Genomic DNA, 20159 nt, shown 5'->3' with positions numbered 1-20159 from the left:
CTTCTCCTCCTTATAAATGACCCAACGTGATTAGCATGTAGCGAGTACTGACCTTCTTAATTGGATTCCGCTTGGTATTTTGCGATCATATTTCGTGAAAAAAATACGCAACATGGTAAACCAATAAGAAGCTCAAATCTTCTCTTGTGTTGTATTCACGTTGAAGTGTCCTATGTTGTAATACTTATCAGTACAGTGCAGACTCTTTGGGATTACTCATCAGTCGTCAACGGGAGCAACTCGGAATATCCTGTTATTCTTTATTTGGACTTAATATAAACGATATTATCTAACGAAAGGTTATTTAGGCTGCCCATTATCCCCTGAACCTCACTGTTTGCGTTTTCAATGGTAAGTAGTTCGATTATTATAATGAAAGTATTATGTGATCCGCTAACTGAAGGCAACGAATCAGGGACAAGGTTACGACTAAGTGCATCAACTTAAGGCACTACTTCGTGGTCGTGACCTCATGTCTGAGGCACTACTTAGCCGAGCCTATATAATGTTAAAATTACTTAAAATAGTACTCTTGTATCTGCTCCCACCATCTAACAACACGATCAAGCCTACCAAATATACTCTAAAATCTATAAATTTATGCAAAGAAGCTACTACACTGAGCATTATATGATCATAGGACGAATAATTTTGCTCCTCTAAGGCTTGGATGGTCTATCTACTAGAAACGCCATACCGGCAGAGCGTATAATAACGTCATCTAAATAGGGATAGGAAATGATTACCCGCTATATGATTACACATCAGGTTGGCTAAGTTGGCTTAGACCAGGGTGAGGGATAGTGACGAATAACGTTATTGTCCCCTTCGCAGCCAATTTATAACTACAAACCACAGGGTCCTACTGACGTACTACTCAGTTCTGATAAATTAAAGCGAAGGAAGTTCTACATTCATATAGTAAATCTAAAAGATAGATTTTATCACGTGGATTGAGGTTTTCACCACATTTTAAATCAGAGTTGATATACTAGAGCCTATCTCTCCGTTCCGAGTGGTAACATTCGTAACACATGTATCAGGTCTCTTCCTGATCTATCCAACCACGTGCAACGAAAGTATCTTTGACTAGCCAACAAACATTATGACCGGAACAGGTTTTCTTAATTTGACCTATGCCTCCAAAATCCAAATACACCGAACGATATTGAATTGTGTCCATTGTGTAGGTACTATAACCCCTTTATCGATAAGTTCGATAACAACAGCGTCTTCATAAATCAGTGTGCTTCTTAACGATGATCGCACCTGTGATTGCAACATCGCTATCGCAATTTTTTTTTTTTTTACTGTTTCTAATTGACCAACCTGAACTATACCTAAATGGCGACTAATTTTAATCAATATGTAAGGATAACTGGTGTATCTACATAACAGCAACACTATCCAATGAAATTTGAACATTGCACCTTTCCAACATTTGCACTGCCCCATTTCAAAATCCGTTGAATAAAGTTGAGTGGTGCCTTAGCACCAGTAATATCGATTTCTAAATATAGGTATATATATTATTATATTAAGCAACTGTATATATATAAATATATATGTATATATATATAAGTTTTAAGATATTGATCATCGCGTTCACTGTCTAAATTAATTATAACAAAACATTCGACCTGTATACCATCGACCAAAGCGATTTTAAAATATCTATAATTAGGTTATTTAAAAAAAAAAACTACAGAAGCTGAAACTATGACTGGGATACCTACTCTAGACACTATTCTCAGCAACGCGCACTGTTGTCGTTTCATTGGGCAGTTTTGCGTAACATTGTTCGGTTTCGTGGCCTATTCTCGAACACCTACCACATTTTCTTAATGGTAGCGTACACTGGGAAGTAATATGGCCGTCTTTCTTACAATTAGAACAGCGCAAAGGCCTTTGATTAACGCGTACCTGACCATCCTGAGCCTTCGCAGGTAAGTTTCTGACAAATTTACGTTCTATATTGGGTTTTGTGTTTCGTGCATTACGCAGATACGGCAGCAATTTATTAGGATCGTCATATTGTGCTGCTTCTGCACCTAACCTTACGGAACGATCATCAATGCCCTGCAAAATGCATTCTACCGCACGCTTACCAAAAATACTACATCTACTTGTCAACGCTACCTTCTCATAGTAATATTCTTCCAAAGAGTCGGAGAACCGGGCCCTTTTAGCTAACATGTCAGTAAGCATAGTACCATAATTTTCTTCAGATGGAAAAGCTGATAAAAGTTTTTCCTGCCATTCGGCCCATGAAAAGAGAACGGATGGGAGACTTTCGTACCACCGCTGAGCGATACCTTTTAATTTTGGCAATGCAAAGTGCACAATCTGCTTTTCTGTCCAGTTGTAGATGCTGGCACATTCGTTTACCTTATGTAACCACATAGTCATAGTCTGTTCCTTTTTACATGGGTCGAATTCAGGTACAGTATTATTCATAGAGCCAAGTTTATCTAAATCAACATTAGGATTACGAAATGTCTTTAACGCTGATACTAGGTCCGCAATATTAGTATTATTCAATGGCTCACCCGTATCCTTGGTTCTGCGCTCGCCACGACTGCGTGCCCTGTTTCCGCTCGAGTTGCTACGTCGAGGAGTTGAGCGGCGCGATCGGCGGCTGCGCCGGCTCCGTGAACGGCGTGTCCGGCTACGCGAGCGGTGCCACGACGGCCCCGCAGCAGCCGCGTCAAGGCTGCCACTCACGTGGCTCTGCTGAGTGCCGGGGTCCCGACTGCTGGGTGTCCGTTGGCTCCGCGCCCGGTGGTTGCCGCTCACGTGGCTGTGCTGAGTGCCGGGGTCCCGGCTGGGCGTCCGTTGGTTCCGCGCCCGGTGGCTGCCGCTCACGTGGCTCTGCTGAGTGCCGGTGTCCCGACTGCGCGTCCGTAGATTCCGCGCCCGACGGCTGCGCGACCGTTGACTGCTCGGGCGTCGGCTGCGCCTCTCGCCCCGCCGACGCTGGTCTTCGTCCGGAGAGCAGCGGCTGATACGCCCTCGCGAACGCCGACTGGTGCGGCTGCGCGACCGCCGCGACGCCCGGCTGCTCGTCCGCTGCCTGGCTCTGCTGCGGGACCGTTGGTGCCTCGAAGCCTCTCTCGTAGGACTCGTGGGGGTATACAGCACCCGACCATGAGATCCGTTCTCCATAGCGACCTGGAACGTTCAAGTTATTCGCGAAGATCACAACTGACGTGAACTTGAATATATATAATATACTTCTGTATCAATAATTACACATAAACACAGCGGAAAAAATGCTACAATAATTGTGATAAGATCTCTAGATTTTAAGTTGTTTCGTCTTTTAAAAGAAATGCGGTAGTATTACAATTAATTTTAAACTAGCATACACTATTCAACTCTTTTCCAAATTTATACATAAAATAAACTGTAAGCCTATCGCAGCAAATAAGTACTACTATCTCAGTGTTAACTATCACCTAATTTTGGTTTAGTTAGCACTTGCAGCAACTCATGTGTATATATCAACGTGATTTTTAACAGCAACGACAAGAATTACATACCTTTGTTATATTTGTAGCAATCTTTTCAAAAGCAAAATTTATAATTCAAAATGTAGGTAGTGGACGTAGCGGTTTAACGAAAACAAAAGCATAACGAAGAAAAAGAAAAAAAAATGTATTTAATTATCACTTGAATGGTTCATATATCCCACTTCTGAGATGTAAATGCACGAGGGCGGACTTTAGTGTTTTAAGGTAAGAAACTAGCCAAAGGTATGTAATTTAGATAAAGAAATGAAAGATGGTATTGATTCACGTACTTACTGTTTATTATCACAATATCAAATGTATCCTCACACTTAACTCACCAATGCATTCATAGAATATTTGCTTTACTATATTTAGGCAAAAGCTTTAATAAAATAATTTAACTAAATAATTCGCAGACTAGTACTTTCTTCCTCGATCTCCTTTATTGTTGGTGGTTAAAACAAGACTGCCTAACGGCCGTTGCCACTATTCCCGCTACTTCAAACGTCATCACTGTCGGCCAATCAGAACGCCGCGCCACCATTTTAGCAGCGCCCTGATTGGTCGACGTGCCAACCGTCAGTCTTGGTTTAATCATTACACTTACTTCTTTTACTAAATGAATCAGATTATTATTAATAAGAAACCAAATGTATGTAAATAATATGCTATTAATTATATAAAGCTAACATTATTATATTTTACTTTATTCTGGTCTGATGATCCAGACTATAAAGGTTGCGAAGAATATCTAAATACCTATTAAACAGAGATAATTGTGCACTAATAATACTAATAACACTTTACGAAGAAAAAAATATTTCAACTAATTTTGTCTAATCTGTTACGCGTTTTTAATTTAGAATTTAAGAATTATATTAATACCTACATAAATAATTAATGTTGCATGTGGGATTAAAGGTTAAACGCGAAATCAGCGGTCGGACTGATACGCTACGCCTAGTTAATCTGCTCCTACTGTCACTCTCCACCCTCTTAACCTATATAAATAAATATATAAATACATATTTCCCTAATTACACTAATATTTGGCCACGTGATCGTCTAGTCTAGTAGTTAGGACCCCTCTGAAGTGAACCGAGTACCCTAGATTCTTTAATGAGTAACAACTATATTTTGGACTCTAATTTCATTTTACTTTACCTAGATTGTAAAAGATGATTATGGTACTGAAGAGATGTTTTATTATGATATTAAAGAATAATCTGAAGGGTATTTTAATTGAGTCTCAAACACAGTATATTGAACAAATTTCAAGGCAAGATATTATTGTTATTGTTAAATATTCGAATGGTATGAATATAATATGGATTTAAAAATGTTTTTGGTAAAATCCTGCTACGCCTATTAAGCTCCCGGGGTACTATAGAGGCAGCACTCCTGAGGTAAGCTCATTTACTCCCTAGCATTTTAAGGATAATTATATTTAACTATCATCTTCTAAACGACGTGTGATTTACTCACACATACTACCTCCATATTTCGATGCAGGTCTGGGAGCTCTTAGTCCGATAACAATATCAATCGGATCACCTACCCTACCTCTTTAGCCAGACGGGCTTTGACCAGCACTCCGGAACCTATGCGCACCTAGATGATGATGAAAAGAAGTGCCAAAGTATCCATCAGTCATCAAAATTACTTATCTTTTTTATATTCAAAAGCTAGGGATACTAATCCCTTTAGTCTCATTCCCCAGAACTGATAATATAGTCAGAATTCCTAGTTCTCTAGATGTATAAACAAAGTACCGAGTTTATTTGCTAATTATTATGTTTATTGAAACTGAAATGTCAAGATGAGCATTATTTCACTCAACTTTTCCCATTGAACTACTCTTGTCTTGCCAAAGGGGTCCCTAAAACAGACCTAATCTTCGATCCGTCCATCTCAGACCAGCCTGTACTCCTAAACCCAGCTTGATATTTAAGTATTGATCATGAAAACCTGATTGAACCACTCAGTACCTCGTCCCCACACCAGTAAACCAGAAATATAAATAGAAATTTCATAAAACATGATCCCCATATAAATTAGGAAATAGGAAAGTTAAGGCAGTAGAACCTTCACCTTTTAAACACACATATATTAGGATAAAGAAACCATATTTTTAAACCCTTAAAGATAAATATATTATTATTATATTAACCATATCAATTTTATAGACTAGAACTAAAAAGAACCCTAAAAAAACAACAAACGAGTGTGTGATTCTACCCTAACTCTAGCCACTGTCCCTAATCTAGTATAACCAAAGCACAGTTCATTCTTACCATTGACCTGGTACTTTGGAATATACGCAAGTGTAGTCCCTACGAGAAGCTGTAATCATTCAGCGAGCGATTCTGAGAATTTCAACCTATAGGCTCGAGTTATTGCCCCCCCCCCCGAGGCATTTGGTACAAAGACCGGGAGGCAACTCGGGTAGGACGACCCTATTGTGTCTAAGAATGGTATAAATAAATATATTTAATATACGAGGTCCCCGAATACTGTAGGTTTCAAATGGGCCCGGATTACTCCAGATGATTCACACGTGAAATCTCCCATTTTACTAGCTACAGCTGGACATCGGTAGACCAAGGAGGGAGAGATATTTGGCTTTCTATGTAGGTAAAAAGATAAGCCCCAAGACAACCCTCATCTTGGTAAATAGGAAAAACCTCCTTCCATCCGTCGTTTGTCACCGTTAGGATAACAGATGAAAGGCTAGACAAACTGTCTGTCTAGACACTGATTTGGTTTCGAAATATATAAAATAGTCTAGGAGTTTTCAGGTACAATTTTGAAACAATTAACCTTAATTATTCAATAATAATGCCATATAATAGACATTATATTTAAAACAAATAACTAAACTGAATCTAATTGATTACTATGTCAAGAAGGCCCAAAATGATAGTGAAATACTCAGTACAGATGCATTAAATTCCAACGTTACGAAGTATTGACCCCGCACTGTCCGAACAATAACACATCTTCTAACTCTAGCCTTCCGAAAACATTCGTCCTCGAAAGCCAGCGATAGACAACATCACCAGAGTATTCACTAGACCCTAAACCTTCATTACAAAACTCCTATTAAAAATTAATAGCAAAGTGAAAACACTCCGCTCGACAATACCCAAGCTTAAACATTATGGAAACATAAAATTGTCTCCACAACGCCAAACAAAGATACGAATTCCAAATATTAACTCTATGAGACAAAGACATAGTCTTTTCCTCGATAAAGCCAAACACTTAGAAAAATGAACAGAGTTTTTCCACTCACCAGTAATTTTGACGCACTTTATGAAAACCAAAGTCAGGTGTCGGTCCGGATGCTGAAGATAAACTAAACTCGCGACCTCTCCTCTCAGCCCTTTTATATGATTTTTCCCTATCTCGGACACGCTAATACGGACATAGCACCTGTGTCGCACCTGCTTATCCCCGACATTTTCTCCAAGAATTATGTCCGAGTTACAAGCACACCTGCGCTGCATCTGCGTAAAATACCTAACCCCGACATCTCTTCCAAGAATCATGTCCGAGCTATAGGCACACCTGCGCTCCTTCGTAAGTCGGACTCCCTAACGGCGACATCTGATTCTTAGAATTATACCTATTCGTCAATGAATTACCTATAAATCCAGATTATAATTTTCAGATGTAATCCTTACGCCTTTTTACTTAAGACTTAATTTTGTTTGATAAAATACCTCGGACTCGCTCATTGTCGGGCATTTGATACTTCAGATCTAATGGTCTAAAACGACACGTTTATTCGTGTAGTCCTTGTATCTCACACTTAAGGTTTATTTTTGATTGACTATGATTTCATCATACCCCAGAGCCATCTATGTAATTTCTCACGCAACTACTTGAACATTAATAATGGTTCGATGAGCAATACGTAGCTTGTTATGATCTTAATTCCCCCCGCGGCCCAGAGATGGCGTTGTTTTTAGATGTTTTACTTTGATATTTATAATTATTGAAGTATGAATAAAAACTAATTCAATTTCATAATAAAGGCTTTTTACTACTTAAATGTTTTATATTTATAGATAGGGCTTACGGCTAGTCACATCCACCCCCAATAGATTTCAGTTTTTATAATGGATCACAAGAACGAGCTATGGAAACTTAAATCTATTTCTAGACTTGTCGATTCTTTCCCTCCCCAATTAATCGTGTAGTGTGTATTCCATTACTAAATGACTGTTAGTGACTCAGCTCTGAAATAAGTTCATCAGAATCCTGTCAATGAGCAATGATAGCCTTTTCCCCAGTCTCCCCGCTCCACCAGCAATACCAAATTGTGGGTTTGGCAGGCTACTAGTTAACCCGTTCTTGCTAGCTCAACCCGGTCGCCTCGAGTATTGCTCTTGCCTCTACACGAATGGGACCGCACAATTCCGTAGAATAGCATCTGCTGAGACAACAAAAACCCCCTCGCAAAACGAAGAGACCTTTAATTTTTATAAGTACGAAGCTTTCAAATTCCATTGTCAAAATTCAAACAAATTTCATTGCTTTATCACCCTCAGCCACGTTTTCTTGGCGCGTGTCTCATACTTGAATAAAATATACCGACCTTTAAGTTTATTTGGGTGTGTAAAATTTTTTTTTTTTATGGAAACAAACTTAAAATTGACACAAGTAAGTACCTCAATATGGTACGGTAGAGATTGTTTGAACCAAAAATAATTTAATTAAGTCAAATAAAACAAAATATTTACTAATTATTATGCCTCATATTGAAGACAACAACATATAATCGTATTTAATTAATCTCTTGTAAGAGCCTCGTCCGTTCTGGACGCTCCCAGCCCATAAAATATGTCGAGTGTCAGATATATCTCATCCAAAATGAGTGTGTGGTTTTTGAAATAGTTCGCATACCTTGTCGAGTAATAGCTACAAAAAAATACCCCTTTAAACGGGTAGAATCCAATGGATTTTAACCTACTGATAATAATTTTGTAGCTAGTTGTGTATCCCATACCCTCCCCTGTTTGTTCCCCTGCAAATACCGACAAATCCAGTCTGATTACGCTCTAGCCTTTGCCTATCTGCATCAATCCATTTTTTCTAAAAAATATTCATTCGTCCACTTAGCATCCGTCATCTCATGTACATCCCTCACATACAATCCTCTCAAACTCATAACCATAAGTACTCCATTCACACACACAGATTCATTCCTCCTCAATTACGCTTTCACTCGATTAATACAGACAGCCAACGCCCCGATTAGTAATCAAAATAAAATAAAAAAAGAGATGATTTTTTTTTTTATATTTAAAATTACACATTCATATGAATATCAAAAATAAAACTTGCTCAACCTATCCTAACCCAAGACTAGCCCATTATTTTAAGTTTTATATGCTTCTAAAAAAATCTGCTTTCATTTGATTCCTTTTTTTTTTTTTATAATACTTCAAAGTACTTTAATTAAGTAGGTATTAAAATCAATTAACATGTACAAATAGAACTGCACTCATATTTCATGATGACTTTTTGTAATTTACTTTACCGACTTTCACTCATTAATGTCGTTCAAAACGCAATTTCGACAACGTACTATGCAATAAACAAACGCAGAAATATACAGACTATGAACAATCAATCCCGAAACGTGCTTAACCATTCCGTTGTTAAATCCCAGGTAGTCCACGCGGCTGCTTGTAATGTCTAACTATCGCTCTACCAAGAGTCCGTAACCGTACACTGTATGGCCGATAAACATCTCTGATCTCACTACCCCAACACTAGGCTAAGCCACATATAATACAACTGACCTAAGGCTGTAATGTGATTCATAAATTTAAAACCATAAATGTTGACTCTACTTGTACATTGCCCCTATATGATTAGCCTATTGAAAGCCAAAATAATTCAAAATATGATTACATTCAAAGAAAGAAAAAAAAACTATATGCCAGTTACAATGTTGATGATGATGATGATGAATCATAAATATTAGCAACCTACCATATATGCTGCTAAATTTACTCAAATAACGATTTGTTTTATAATGCATTTTTCCCTAAAGGTCATTGACATGTCACATTGACATTGCTCTCAATGTACACATAAATATGCACACACAACTTTACAATTCTAATGTTAAAAAAAATTAAGTAGTTATTCATGTTTAACAGGGTTTTGATATAGCCAAATAAGTATGCACATCAAAAGAAAACTCTTTAACACATGCATTCTACCAATCCTCACATATGCTGCCAGACGCGGGCACTCACCAAAGCACAATATAAACGGTTATGCATAACTCAGAGAGCCATGGAAAAAAGCATCTTAAATAAGAATAGACAAAATAAGTAGAGTCAGACCAAGAATAGTCTGCAGCGGATCTGACTCTAGCAAGAATTTAAGAGACAAAACAAGGTTTAGGTACTGATGTTACATACACAACAAAACAACTGAAATGGAAGTGGGCTGGACATACTATTAGAACACTCTGGCATCATAGAGGGCATAAAGAAACAGAGGCAGGCAATTCAAAAGATGGTCCGATGAAAACATGGACCAGATTAGTTCATAATGAGAAGATTGGGGAAGGCCTTTGCCCAAAGGCACACAGAAGCGGTTACCGTAGAATGTAGATTAAGGAAAACTGTAGATACAGTATATAAAAAAAATGAACTCTGAAATAAGACTATAAATAAATAAAATAAGAGGGTTTTGAAAACTACAACAGTTTTTACACAAAACATACCCTCAGTTACTCGCCTGATTTTGAGTACCCCTTAGGAGAATACAACAAAACCTTAAGAGTTTGAAAAGTATAAAGTTTTGATTGTTTATTAGCAAAGAAAATAAAAAAAAATTACAATACTTTTGAAGTCTTACATTTACACATCTCATGGTTGGCATCTCCATTTCTAAAACTGTGTCTTGAAATTCTATGCAGTCCTTATCAGGGCGTTTTTCAACAGAAAATCCAGGGATTGTAGTTACTTGATCATACTAGCTGCTAGGAGACTGGCTACAAGATCCTACTTGCCTCCATCTTGTCCACATCTTGTCAAAATTATCCGGTTGTCAGCAAGCAATGTGAATGTGACTAAAGTAGTCAAAACTTTCTGAAGTGTCACAACACACACACACACACTGTAACACACACTCTTGAACTTACTTAATTTGAATGTAGTTATTTCAGGTTCTCACTTCACTTATTTACAATTATAAGATCTCTATTTACACTTTAAAATGTGTAATGTGTTTGACACATTAACTTATTTAAAAGAAATTCGAACCGTAATACTATTTTAGACGTCTAGGTACACTAAATAGTTAAATACCTATGTGTTCCTAATATAATTACATTTATTTAATTACCCTTGTATTTATTTTTACAGCTGTTCTTAGTTATAAAATAAGGGTTAGGTAGGTAATATACTTTTAGACCAAAGCAGAAAATAAAAGAATACATACTGAGTTTCCTGAAGTTCCATGAGAAATTGTCCTGTATCACCTGCACCTAGAAGATCCTTTGTCTTCGTTCTTGACCCGTGCAATCAATCACCATTTGATTTCAAAAATACTTGCAAAGAGGACGAGTTCTTTGAATGTTTTATAAACTTCCATTATAGTTATACAGCGTTGTGTCAGCGATTAACCAAAGTACACCTTGCTTTCTTCTTCTCCGCCTATATCTCAAGCCTTTATTGAAGCAACCACACATCATTCGTCGTGTTTACTGTCGCACAGGGAAACCGTGATTCAAGTCAAGTACATGCCGAAACGCAGGTTGATGGATTCCAGTCCGATAAGGTTTCTTCTTCCTATATTCTTGAATATCTCCAGATTGCGTGGTCCAGCAGTTGCTTGAACGCGTTAGCCAGCTGTAGCACGTCTTTGTTGTTATTTTCAGCAATGCCACAGATTTCCAAGTAGTTGTAATCACTTGCTCAAGTTTCATCACTTTGAAAGTCAAATAAAATCACAAAACTCACTAAATCTAGTAAATCTTGTCACTCGCGCACAGCAATGATCATAAATTATACTCATTTTAACGTAATTTCAATTAAATAACATTACACTTTCTCACAAAACAATAATTTATCCGTAAAAACGCGCTCTGTTTATTTAGCAAGTTAAATAAAACACTGACTGAGCCACAGAATAAGTAATCGTATGAACTGTCAAAATTGAAGCTATAGGCAGTCAAACACGTTTGTCAGCAGAAAAGGTGCGAAATTCAAACTTTCTATGGGGCGACAACTCATCGCGCCTACATTTTCCAAAGCCGCAAGAAATCGACAGTGTAGACTCGCCTTTTTGCATAGATAATATATTTTTCTAAAGGTGCGCGTGCGTCCGTGAGTATAAAGTGAAATCAAAAACACGCTTTAATATCCCTGGTAACATGGTGCGTGTGCGCTTGGAAGTATAATGCGACAAAATCAAAAACACGCTTTAATATTCCCGGCAACATACAAAACACAACTCACGCAATTTGGTCGGGTATTGTTTGTTTGTAAGTAAGTTTCCAATAGATGGCGCAAGTAATTAAATTTGAAAAAGGAAATACTTTATTATTCAAGTACATAATTTGTACGTCATTATCAATTTGATGATAAAAACATATAAATACAATGAGAACAATTTAATTATCAATTTAATAGCTTCAAATCACAAGTTATTCTAGACTGAATCGGAACGCTGCTTAAGTGATTTGTCTATGGCAACTCCCGCGACTGTCAAGCTGTCAACCTGATAAAGTTGTATTTTTTTTCTTTTAACGACGTTCATTCTCTTCATAATTATTGTTTGTGATGTTATATATTATTCAAAGTTACCTCAGTTACCGGTGTAATACTATTCAAATACCAATACATCCAGGAAACGTTGAGAACCAAACTCTGTTTACGATGTGACGTTGTTTCGTGGATGATTCAGACAACAAAATTACCCAGACGGACCAAATTTGAAATATAAAGCAAAGATTGCCTCTGAGAGCGCTCTTATGGGTTTAATAATATTGCAACATTGCAGATTCTGTAGAAAACAAATGATGTGGGAATTCAGAAATATTACATGGCTAATGTTCCCCCTGGAAACTTGTACTTTTCTCGTCAAATGATGGGTGAAACTAGTGCTTTTAATTTGATCCAGTGTACAAACTGTCTAGTACAAGGATGTGTAAATGAGTCTAGCTGTTGATAATGTGCATGAAATGACTTAAATGTGGAAACTTCCTCAAAACAAGGTAAGGTTTTTACTTGTTCCTTTATTTAACAGTTAAAAGGTTGTTAAACTTGCCAGAATATCAGGTAACCGAAAATAATTGATTTTAAATTGACCTATGTTATAATGCTTATGCCTAATGTGTTGTGTCGCCTTATTTTTATTCTTTGTTCAGCAACAAACACATTTCTTTTTTTTGAAAACTGAAAGGGACCAAAATTTCTATTGTATGTAAGAATTACATGTTGTTTTTGTTATATGTTGTCTACCTAATGTAGTAATAGTGTTTCACTACACTTTTTCTATTGTAATAAGATTTACAAGCTATGTTTGGTTTTTCAGCAAACTGACAACTCTAAAAAAGTGAATGCTGGTATGCGCAAATCATCACGAAAAGGAATTGAAATTACACTTTGGAGACTCCTTTGCTATTTTTGATGAAACCAAACAACTGTAAAATGTAAGTATGACATTTCTGCTATTAGACATCTACTCTCTGGTTCAGTCTTACTGTATTGGGAATTTAATAAATATTGTTATTCTAAATTTCTCCTTGGAAAAGACTCTATTTTTCATGAACTACAAGTTTCCTGAATTTGGAAGTGCAATATATCATAGAAACCATAATTATTTGATAATGTCAGCTAAAGACAAACAGGACTTCTAGCATGTTAATTAAAATTAAAAGGATTCCGCAGTTCTTCTGTAAATGAGATAAAATATGAGGGCCCAAACCTAGTCCTATCATAATTATTCTTTTTACTGCAATTAATCTTACAGTATATGTTTCAATTTTCAGCAAACAAAAATGGTTACTGGTAGCCGCCAGTGAAACTTTAAGTAGAGCGGTGCAAATTCCCAATGTTTATTACATTCATGGGGCTCTTGCAAGTCTTTCGTCAATCTCCAAGTAAGTAGTATAACACTCATGCTACTAGAAAGCAACTGTAAACATACATATGTACCTTGAAAAACAAACTTAGGAAAATTTTCATTGCTCTCAAAAATAAGTTAATTGATTTTTTTCTTATCTTGACTATGAAGACCCTACCTGTAGTAAATAGTAAACACTTTTAATGATACTTATAAATAGGTTTTCTTAAATAAACCCTACTTTAACTAACTTTTTCACATATCCAATTCCAGTGTTCCGAGAACTGGCATCGCTCTGCAGTAACAATTTACCTGCCTACAACCTACATCTACAGACTGTCTCCAGGCATGACAGGTATTTTATTTCCTTACTTAAATACAAAACTCATTATAACTAAAAAAAACTCATGACTTGTGGCTGACACAAATATTTCAAAAGCCTGAGCGGAGAGTTCCCGTTGGAAAAGCAGAGAGATGAAACCCTTCTTTAGCTTTACATATCCTATTCTAATCATTTTAACTTAATCTAACTTATTTAAAACCTAGCTTATGGAAATATGTCCCGTAAGACAAAGGTTCTCAAAACTTTTTTTTTTATTTTGAAGTATTTTAGTACTGCTTACTTTTACATTATGAATCCTAATACCTCCATTGGATGTGTTTAAATATATTTTTAATTTGTATCGAAAATAGTAACGCACCCCCGCGAATGGATGTTTTTAAGAAACATTTTGATATATTGCCCGACTGAAACTGAGGAAGAAAATCTACAGGTACTTAGTGTACTCTATTTCAACTAAATCTCCTAATACTTGTCTATTTTATTTCAGACGACCATGGGTCCTACTACTACAAATATTTTGAAGACTCCCTGTTTGATGGATATTTCAAGAATTTTGCTGAAACAATGGCTGCTCGACAGACAGAAAAAATGATCCCTGCGTTATTCTTATCTACGTGTAGGTACTATACTATGGGTACTTATATATGCTCGCTTAACCAACTGTATACTAATTCGACTGCAATCAAGAGCAGTACTATAATTCTAAGTCACCTATGATAATATTATGTATCCATACTACTAATGATTTTGTATGCGCGCTGCTTAGCGTGTTAAATATCTTAATCGATTTTCATGAAATTATTTGAGCAACTGTGATAATGTCTAAGAGGCCTGGCTCTAGTTGATATTAGCAATGACTATAAACAGTAAACTACATATTTCAGCTCCATACTTGATAAATGTTGTGACTTTTAGGTTTCCATATCGAAGAGTATGTAGATAAATGTTCATACATGGGTGGCACTCTTACCCACACTTCCTATCCTACAGTTATGTATGAGATTCTGTTACTGTTATCATAAACTATCTTAACTACCAATTATACATAGTCCTTATATGTCAGATCAATCTGGTCAGCCCCTGGCTTAAAGTGATGAGGTGTACTCAACAAAATGATTTTATTTTTATTCGATTTATTCATATTAATGAAACAATGATCTGTTACTACTATGTTATGAAAGGCAAGCATTTATGAAATACTACTGCTTATGTATGTACCTAGTAAAGTGAAAACCAATTCGCCTAATGATAAGAAACTCTGGGAACATTATATGTGAATGTTCATCCCCATTTAATTCCATCCTAACTGTTGTAAACTAAGCACTAGCTATCACATTTGCGTTGCTACTTATAAGAAAGTTGGGCTTCACCCCCATTCCTTTAGACCACTGTAATTTTGAAGTGTTTTTTTTTTCCCGCCGCTCATCATCAGTCTATTACACTTCCTACTTGTGACTAATGTAATAAGTTTCACCCCCTCATTATTTAAACTAAAATACTCTTACATGATATGACTTAGGTATAAGCTATCCTGCCTTATCTTATCTTAAATGTTAACCTACAAGTAAATTTCCTATTTATGCTTAAAATAAATCAATTCTTATTCAACTAATGTATGTTCTTTTTATTTCTCAGATACAATAAGATACGCTAGCAGTCAGAAAATGAAGAATGGTTCTAAAAGTCCCTGACCATGACTGAATGTTGAAAGAAAGTAAAAGAAAGGCGCCTTCAAGACAGCAGTATCTCTAAGGACACTACCCTTAACCAAGACTGAAAACTGAAGAAATGTATTTAAGGCCTTAATTATTAAATAATGAAGTAATTTTTTGTCTTTTTAGTTAAAAGCAAGGCTAATATTTTTCTTAAGAGTCCAAAACATAGCGTACCCACTCCGCTCTCACTTGCAACAAAATGTAGCCCGAAAGGCTACTTTCTATTATTTATTTTAGATACCTTGGTATCCAAAATGTACCCTAAGAAAGGTATACTTTAGATCCCATGGTCACTGCACCAAAATGTACCCTGTGGTACATCTTACATACTGGTCACGGCATTCAAAATGTCACTCTCCACCCTCTTAACCTATATAAATAAATATATAAATACATATTTCCCTAATTACACTAATATTTGGCCACGTGATCGTCTAGTCTAGTAGTTAGGACCCCTCTGAAGTGAACCGAGTACCCTAGATTCTTTAATGAGTAACAACTATATTTTGGACTCTAATTTCATTTTACTTTACCTAGATTGTAAAAGATGATTATGGTACTGAAGAGATGTTTTATTATGATATTAAAGAATAATCTGAAGGGTATTTTAATTGAGTCTCAAACACAGTATATTGAACAAATTTCAAGGCAAGATATTATTGTTATTGTTAAATATTCGAATGGTATGAATATAATATGGATTTAAAAATGTTTTTGGTAAAATCCTGCTACGCCTATTAAGCTCCCGGGGTACTATAGAGGCAGCACTCCTGAGGTAAGCTCATTTACTCCCTAGCATTTTAAGGATAATTATATTTAACTATCATCTTCTAAACGACGTGTGATTTACTCACACATACTACCTCCATATTTCGATGCAGGTCTGGGAGCTCTTAGTCCGATAACAATATCAATCGGATCACCTACCCTACCTCTTTAGCCAGACGGGCTTTGACCAGCACTCCGGAACCTATGCGCACCTAGATGATGATGAAAAGAAGTGCCAAAGTATCCATCAGTCATCAAAATTACTTATCTTTTTTATATTCAAAAGCTAGGGATACTAATCCCTTTAGTCTCATTCCCCAGAACTGATAATATAGTCAGAATTCCTAGTTCTCTAGATGTATAAACAAAGTACCGAGTTTATTTGCTAATTATTATGTTTATTGAAACTGAAATGTCAAGATGAGCATTATTTCACTCAACTTTTCCCATTGAACTACTCTTGTCTTGCCAAAGGGGTCCCTAAAACAGACCTAATCTTCGATCCGTCCATCTCAGACCAGCCTGTACTCCTAAACCCAGCTTGATATTTAAGTATTGATCATGAAAACCTGATTGAACCACTCAGTACCTCGTCCCCACACCAGTAAACCAGAAATATAAATAGAAATTTCATAAAACATGATCCCCATATAAATTAGGAAATAGGAAAGTTAAGGCAGTAGAACCTTCACCTTTTAAACACACATATATTAGGATAAAGAAACCATATTTTTAAACCCTTAAAGATAAATATATTATTATTATATTAACCATATCAATTTTATAGACTAGAACTAAAAAGAACCCTAAAAAAACAACAAACGAGTGTGTGATTCTACCCTAACTCTAGCCACTGTCCCTAATCTAGTATAACCAAAGCACAGTTCATTCTTACCATTGACCTGGTACTTTGGAATATACGCAAGTGTAGTCCCTACGAGAAGCTGTAATCATTCAGCGAGCGATTCTAAGAATTTCAACCTATAGGCTCGAGTTATTGCCCCCCCCCCGAGGCATTTGGTACAAAGACCGGGAGGCAACTCGGGTAGGACGACCCTATTGTGTCTAAGAATGGTATAAATAAATATATTTAATATACGAGGTCCCCGAATACTGTAGGTTTCAAATGGGCCCGGATTACTCCAGATGATTCACACGTGAAATCTCCCATTTTACTAGCTACAGCTGGACATCGGTAGACCAAGGAGGGAGAGATATTTGGCTTTCTATGTAGGTAAAAAGATAAGCCCCAAGACAACCCTCATCTTGGTAAATAGGAAAAACCTCCTTCCATCCGTCGTTTGTCACCGTTAGGATAACAGATGAAAGGCTAGACAAACTGTCTGTCTAGACACTGATTTGGTTTCGAAATATATAAAATAGTCTAGGAGTTTTCAGGTACAATTTTGAAACAATTAACCTTAATTATTCAATAATAATGCCATATAATAGACATTATATTTAAAACAAATAACTAAACTGAATCTAATTGATTACTATGTCAAGAAGGCCCAAAATGATAGTGAAATACTCAGTACAGATGCATTAAATTCCAACGTTACGAAGTATTGACCCCGCACTGTCCGAACAATAACACATCTTCTAACTCTAGCCTTCCGAAAACATTCGTCCTCGAAAGCCAGCGATAGACAACATCACCAGAGTATTCACTAGACCCTAAACCTTCATTACAAAACTCCTATTAAAAATTAATAGCAAAGTGAAAACACTCCGCTCGACAATACCCAAGCTTAAACATTATGGAAACATAAAATTGTCTCCACAACGCCAAACAAAGATACGAATTCCAAATATTAACTCTATGAGACAAAGACATAGTCTTTTCCTCGATAAAGCCAAACACTTAGAAAAATGAACAGAGTTTTTCCACTCACCAGTAATTTTGACGCACTTTATGAAAACCAAAGTCAGGTGTCGGTCCGGATGCTGAAGATAAACTAAACTCGCGACCTCTCCTCTCAGCCCTTTTATATGATTTTTCCCTATCTCGGACACGCTAATACGGACATAGCACCTGTGTCGCACCTGCTTATCCCCGACATTTTCTCCAAGAATTATGTCCGAGTTACAAGCACACCTGCGCTGCATCTGCGTAAAATACCTAACCCCGACATCTCTTCCAAGAATCATGTCCGAGCTATAGGCACACCTGCGCTCCTTCGTAAGTCGGACTCCCTAACGGCGACATCTGATTCTTAGAATTATACCTATTCGTCAATGAATTACCTATAAATCCAGATTATAATTTTCAGATGTAATCCTTACGCCTTTTTACTTAAGACTTAATTTTGTTTGATAAAATACCTCGGACTCGCTCATTGTCGGGCATTTGATACTTCAGATCTAATGGTCTAAAACGACACGTTTATTCGTGTAGTCCTTGTATCTCACACTTAAGGTTTATTTTTGATTGACTATGATTTCATCATACCCCAGAGCCATCTATGTAATTTCTCACGCAACTACTTGAACATTAATAATGGTTCGATGAGCAATACGTAGCTTGTTATGATCTTAATTCCCCCCGCGGCCCAGAGATGGCGTTGTTTTTAGATGTTTTACTTTGATATTTATAATTATTGAAGTATGAATAAAAACTAATTCAATTTCATAATAAAGGCTTTTTACTACTTAAATGTTTTATATTTATAGATAGGGCTTACGGCTAGTCACACTACTAGGTACTAAGCAAACCTTTGGTTAATACGAACTCAATCGAAAACGTTTAGAAGACAACATACGAGTATCCTGTTATTCCTGTTCCGCTTGGAGTACGTTGTAGTTGACTGTACAGTCGGCATCAATTGTACCGGATGAAGCAACGCTCCAAAAGTATCTGCCATCTAGAATTGTTTTCCAAATAGAGTTATATCTCTATAGATATTTTGTGGTGTAAAGTATTCGCAGAGTCTAATTGTAACTATTACTTATAGAGAAATTTTATTATACTATTTCGCTAAGCAGTTAGAGAACTTGTGATGCTGACTGTACCGGGGATTATTAACGGGTGTAATGGTGTAACAAAAACTGATCAATGTGGCGCTCGGCTGATAATAACTTGGGTTTCTTCGGACGCTAATTGACTGAAGCACAACAGATACGCTATAATACTAGTAATATACCATCTACGTGGTTTTTGTTTAGGGAAAAACCGACGATAATTAATTACGAGAGAATGTTTTTTGCCAAACAATATTCTTGTATCTACCTACATACCTACAAGTGCTAATGTAGCTAGGAAAGGCATAGGAAAAATGCTGCAGTAGCGAATGGGAAAAAATAGTCCCACCTTATACCAGTGGTAACTACTGTGTGTTTTATTTCCCAGTAGTTACCACTGGTAAAAGGTGTGATTTTTTTTCCCACCACCACTATCACTGTTACCGCGGGTAACAACTTGGTGGTAACTAGTGGAAATAACCCTGGCGCTTTTGCTAGATTTACTCACACGTACTAATACCTTTGTTTGTCCCCAGACGTACCCCGAGGAGCGCACCTGTCGGCGCGAGCGGCCAGCGCCGGGGCTCTTCACCTCGATAAAACTGCCGGAAGCGGAGCCCCCAAACGGAGTGGCGCCCCTGCTGGACTTTCCGCGGGGGCGCATGCGACCAGTCACCTTCCTCGGCGAGGGCCCGTATGGGAGTGTAAGTACAGTGAAACCTGGTTAAGTGGGACCTGGATAAGTGAGAAACCTCTATAGCT

General features: G+C 36.9%; 1 protein-coding gene and 1 long non-coding RNA gene across 2 annotated transcripts in view; both read left to right on the top strand.

Annotated features, from left to right (window-relative positions):
- Nucleotides 1–20159, top strand: part of LOC134679315 (epithelial discoidin domain-containing receptor 1-like) — a 201159-nt gene that overhangs the window by 151899 nt on the left and 29101 nt on the right. Inside the window, exon 13 of the mRNA XM_063538218.1 lies at nucleotides 19934–20101. Coding sequence (XP_063394288.1) covers nucleotides 19934–20101 — 168 coding nt within the window. The remainder of the gene's footprint in view (nucleotides 1–19933; nucleotides 20102–20159) is intronic.
- Nucleotides 12660–14985, top strand: LOC134679326 (uncharacterized). The gene is made up of 5 exons (XR_010100318.1): nucleotides 12660–12759; nucleotides 13080–13197; nucleotides 13537–13647; nucleotides 13884–13965; nucleotides 14441–14985. It is a non-coding gene; the product is annotated as an uncharacterized LOC134679326 (long non-coding RNA).

Source organism: Cydia fagiglandana, chromosome Z, assembly GCF_963556715.1.
Source record: "Cydia fagiglandana chromosome Z, ilCydFagi1.1, whole genome shotgun sequence".
NCBI lineage: Eukaryota > Metazoa > Arthropoda > Insecta > Lepidoptera > Tortricidae > Cydia > Cydia fagiglandana.
Note: the sequence above shows the minus strand (reverse complement) of the source record. Positions and strands in the feature narration are given on the sequence as shown.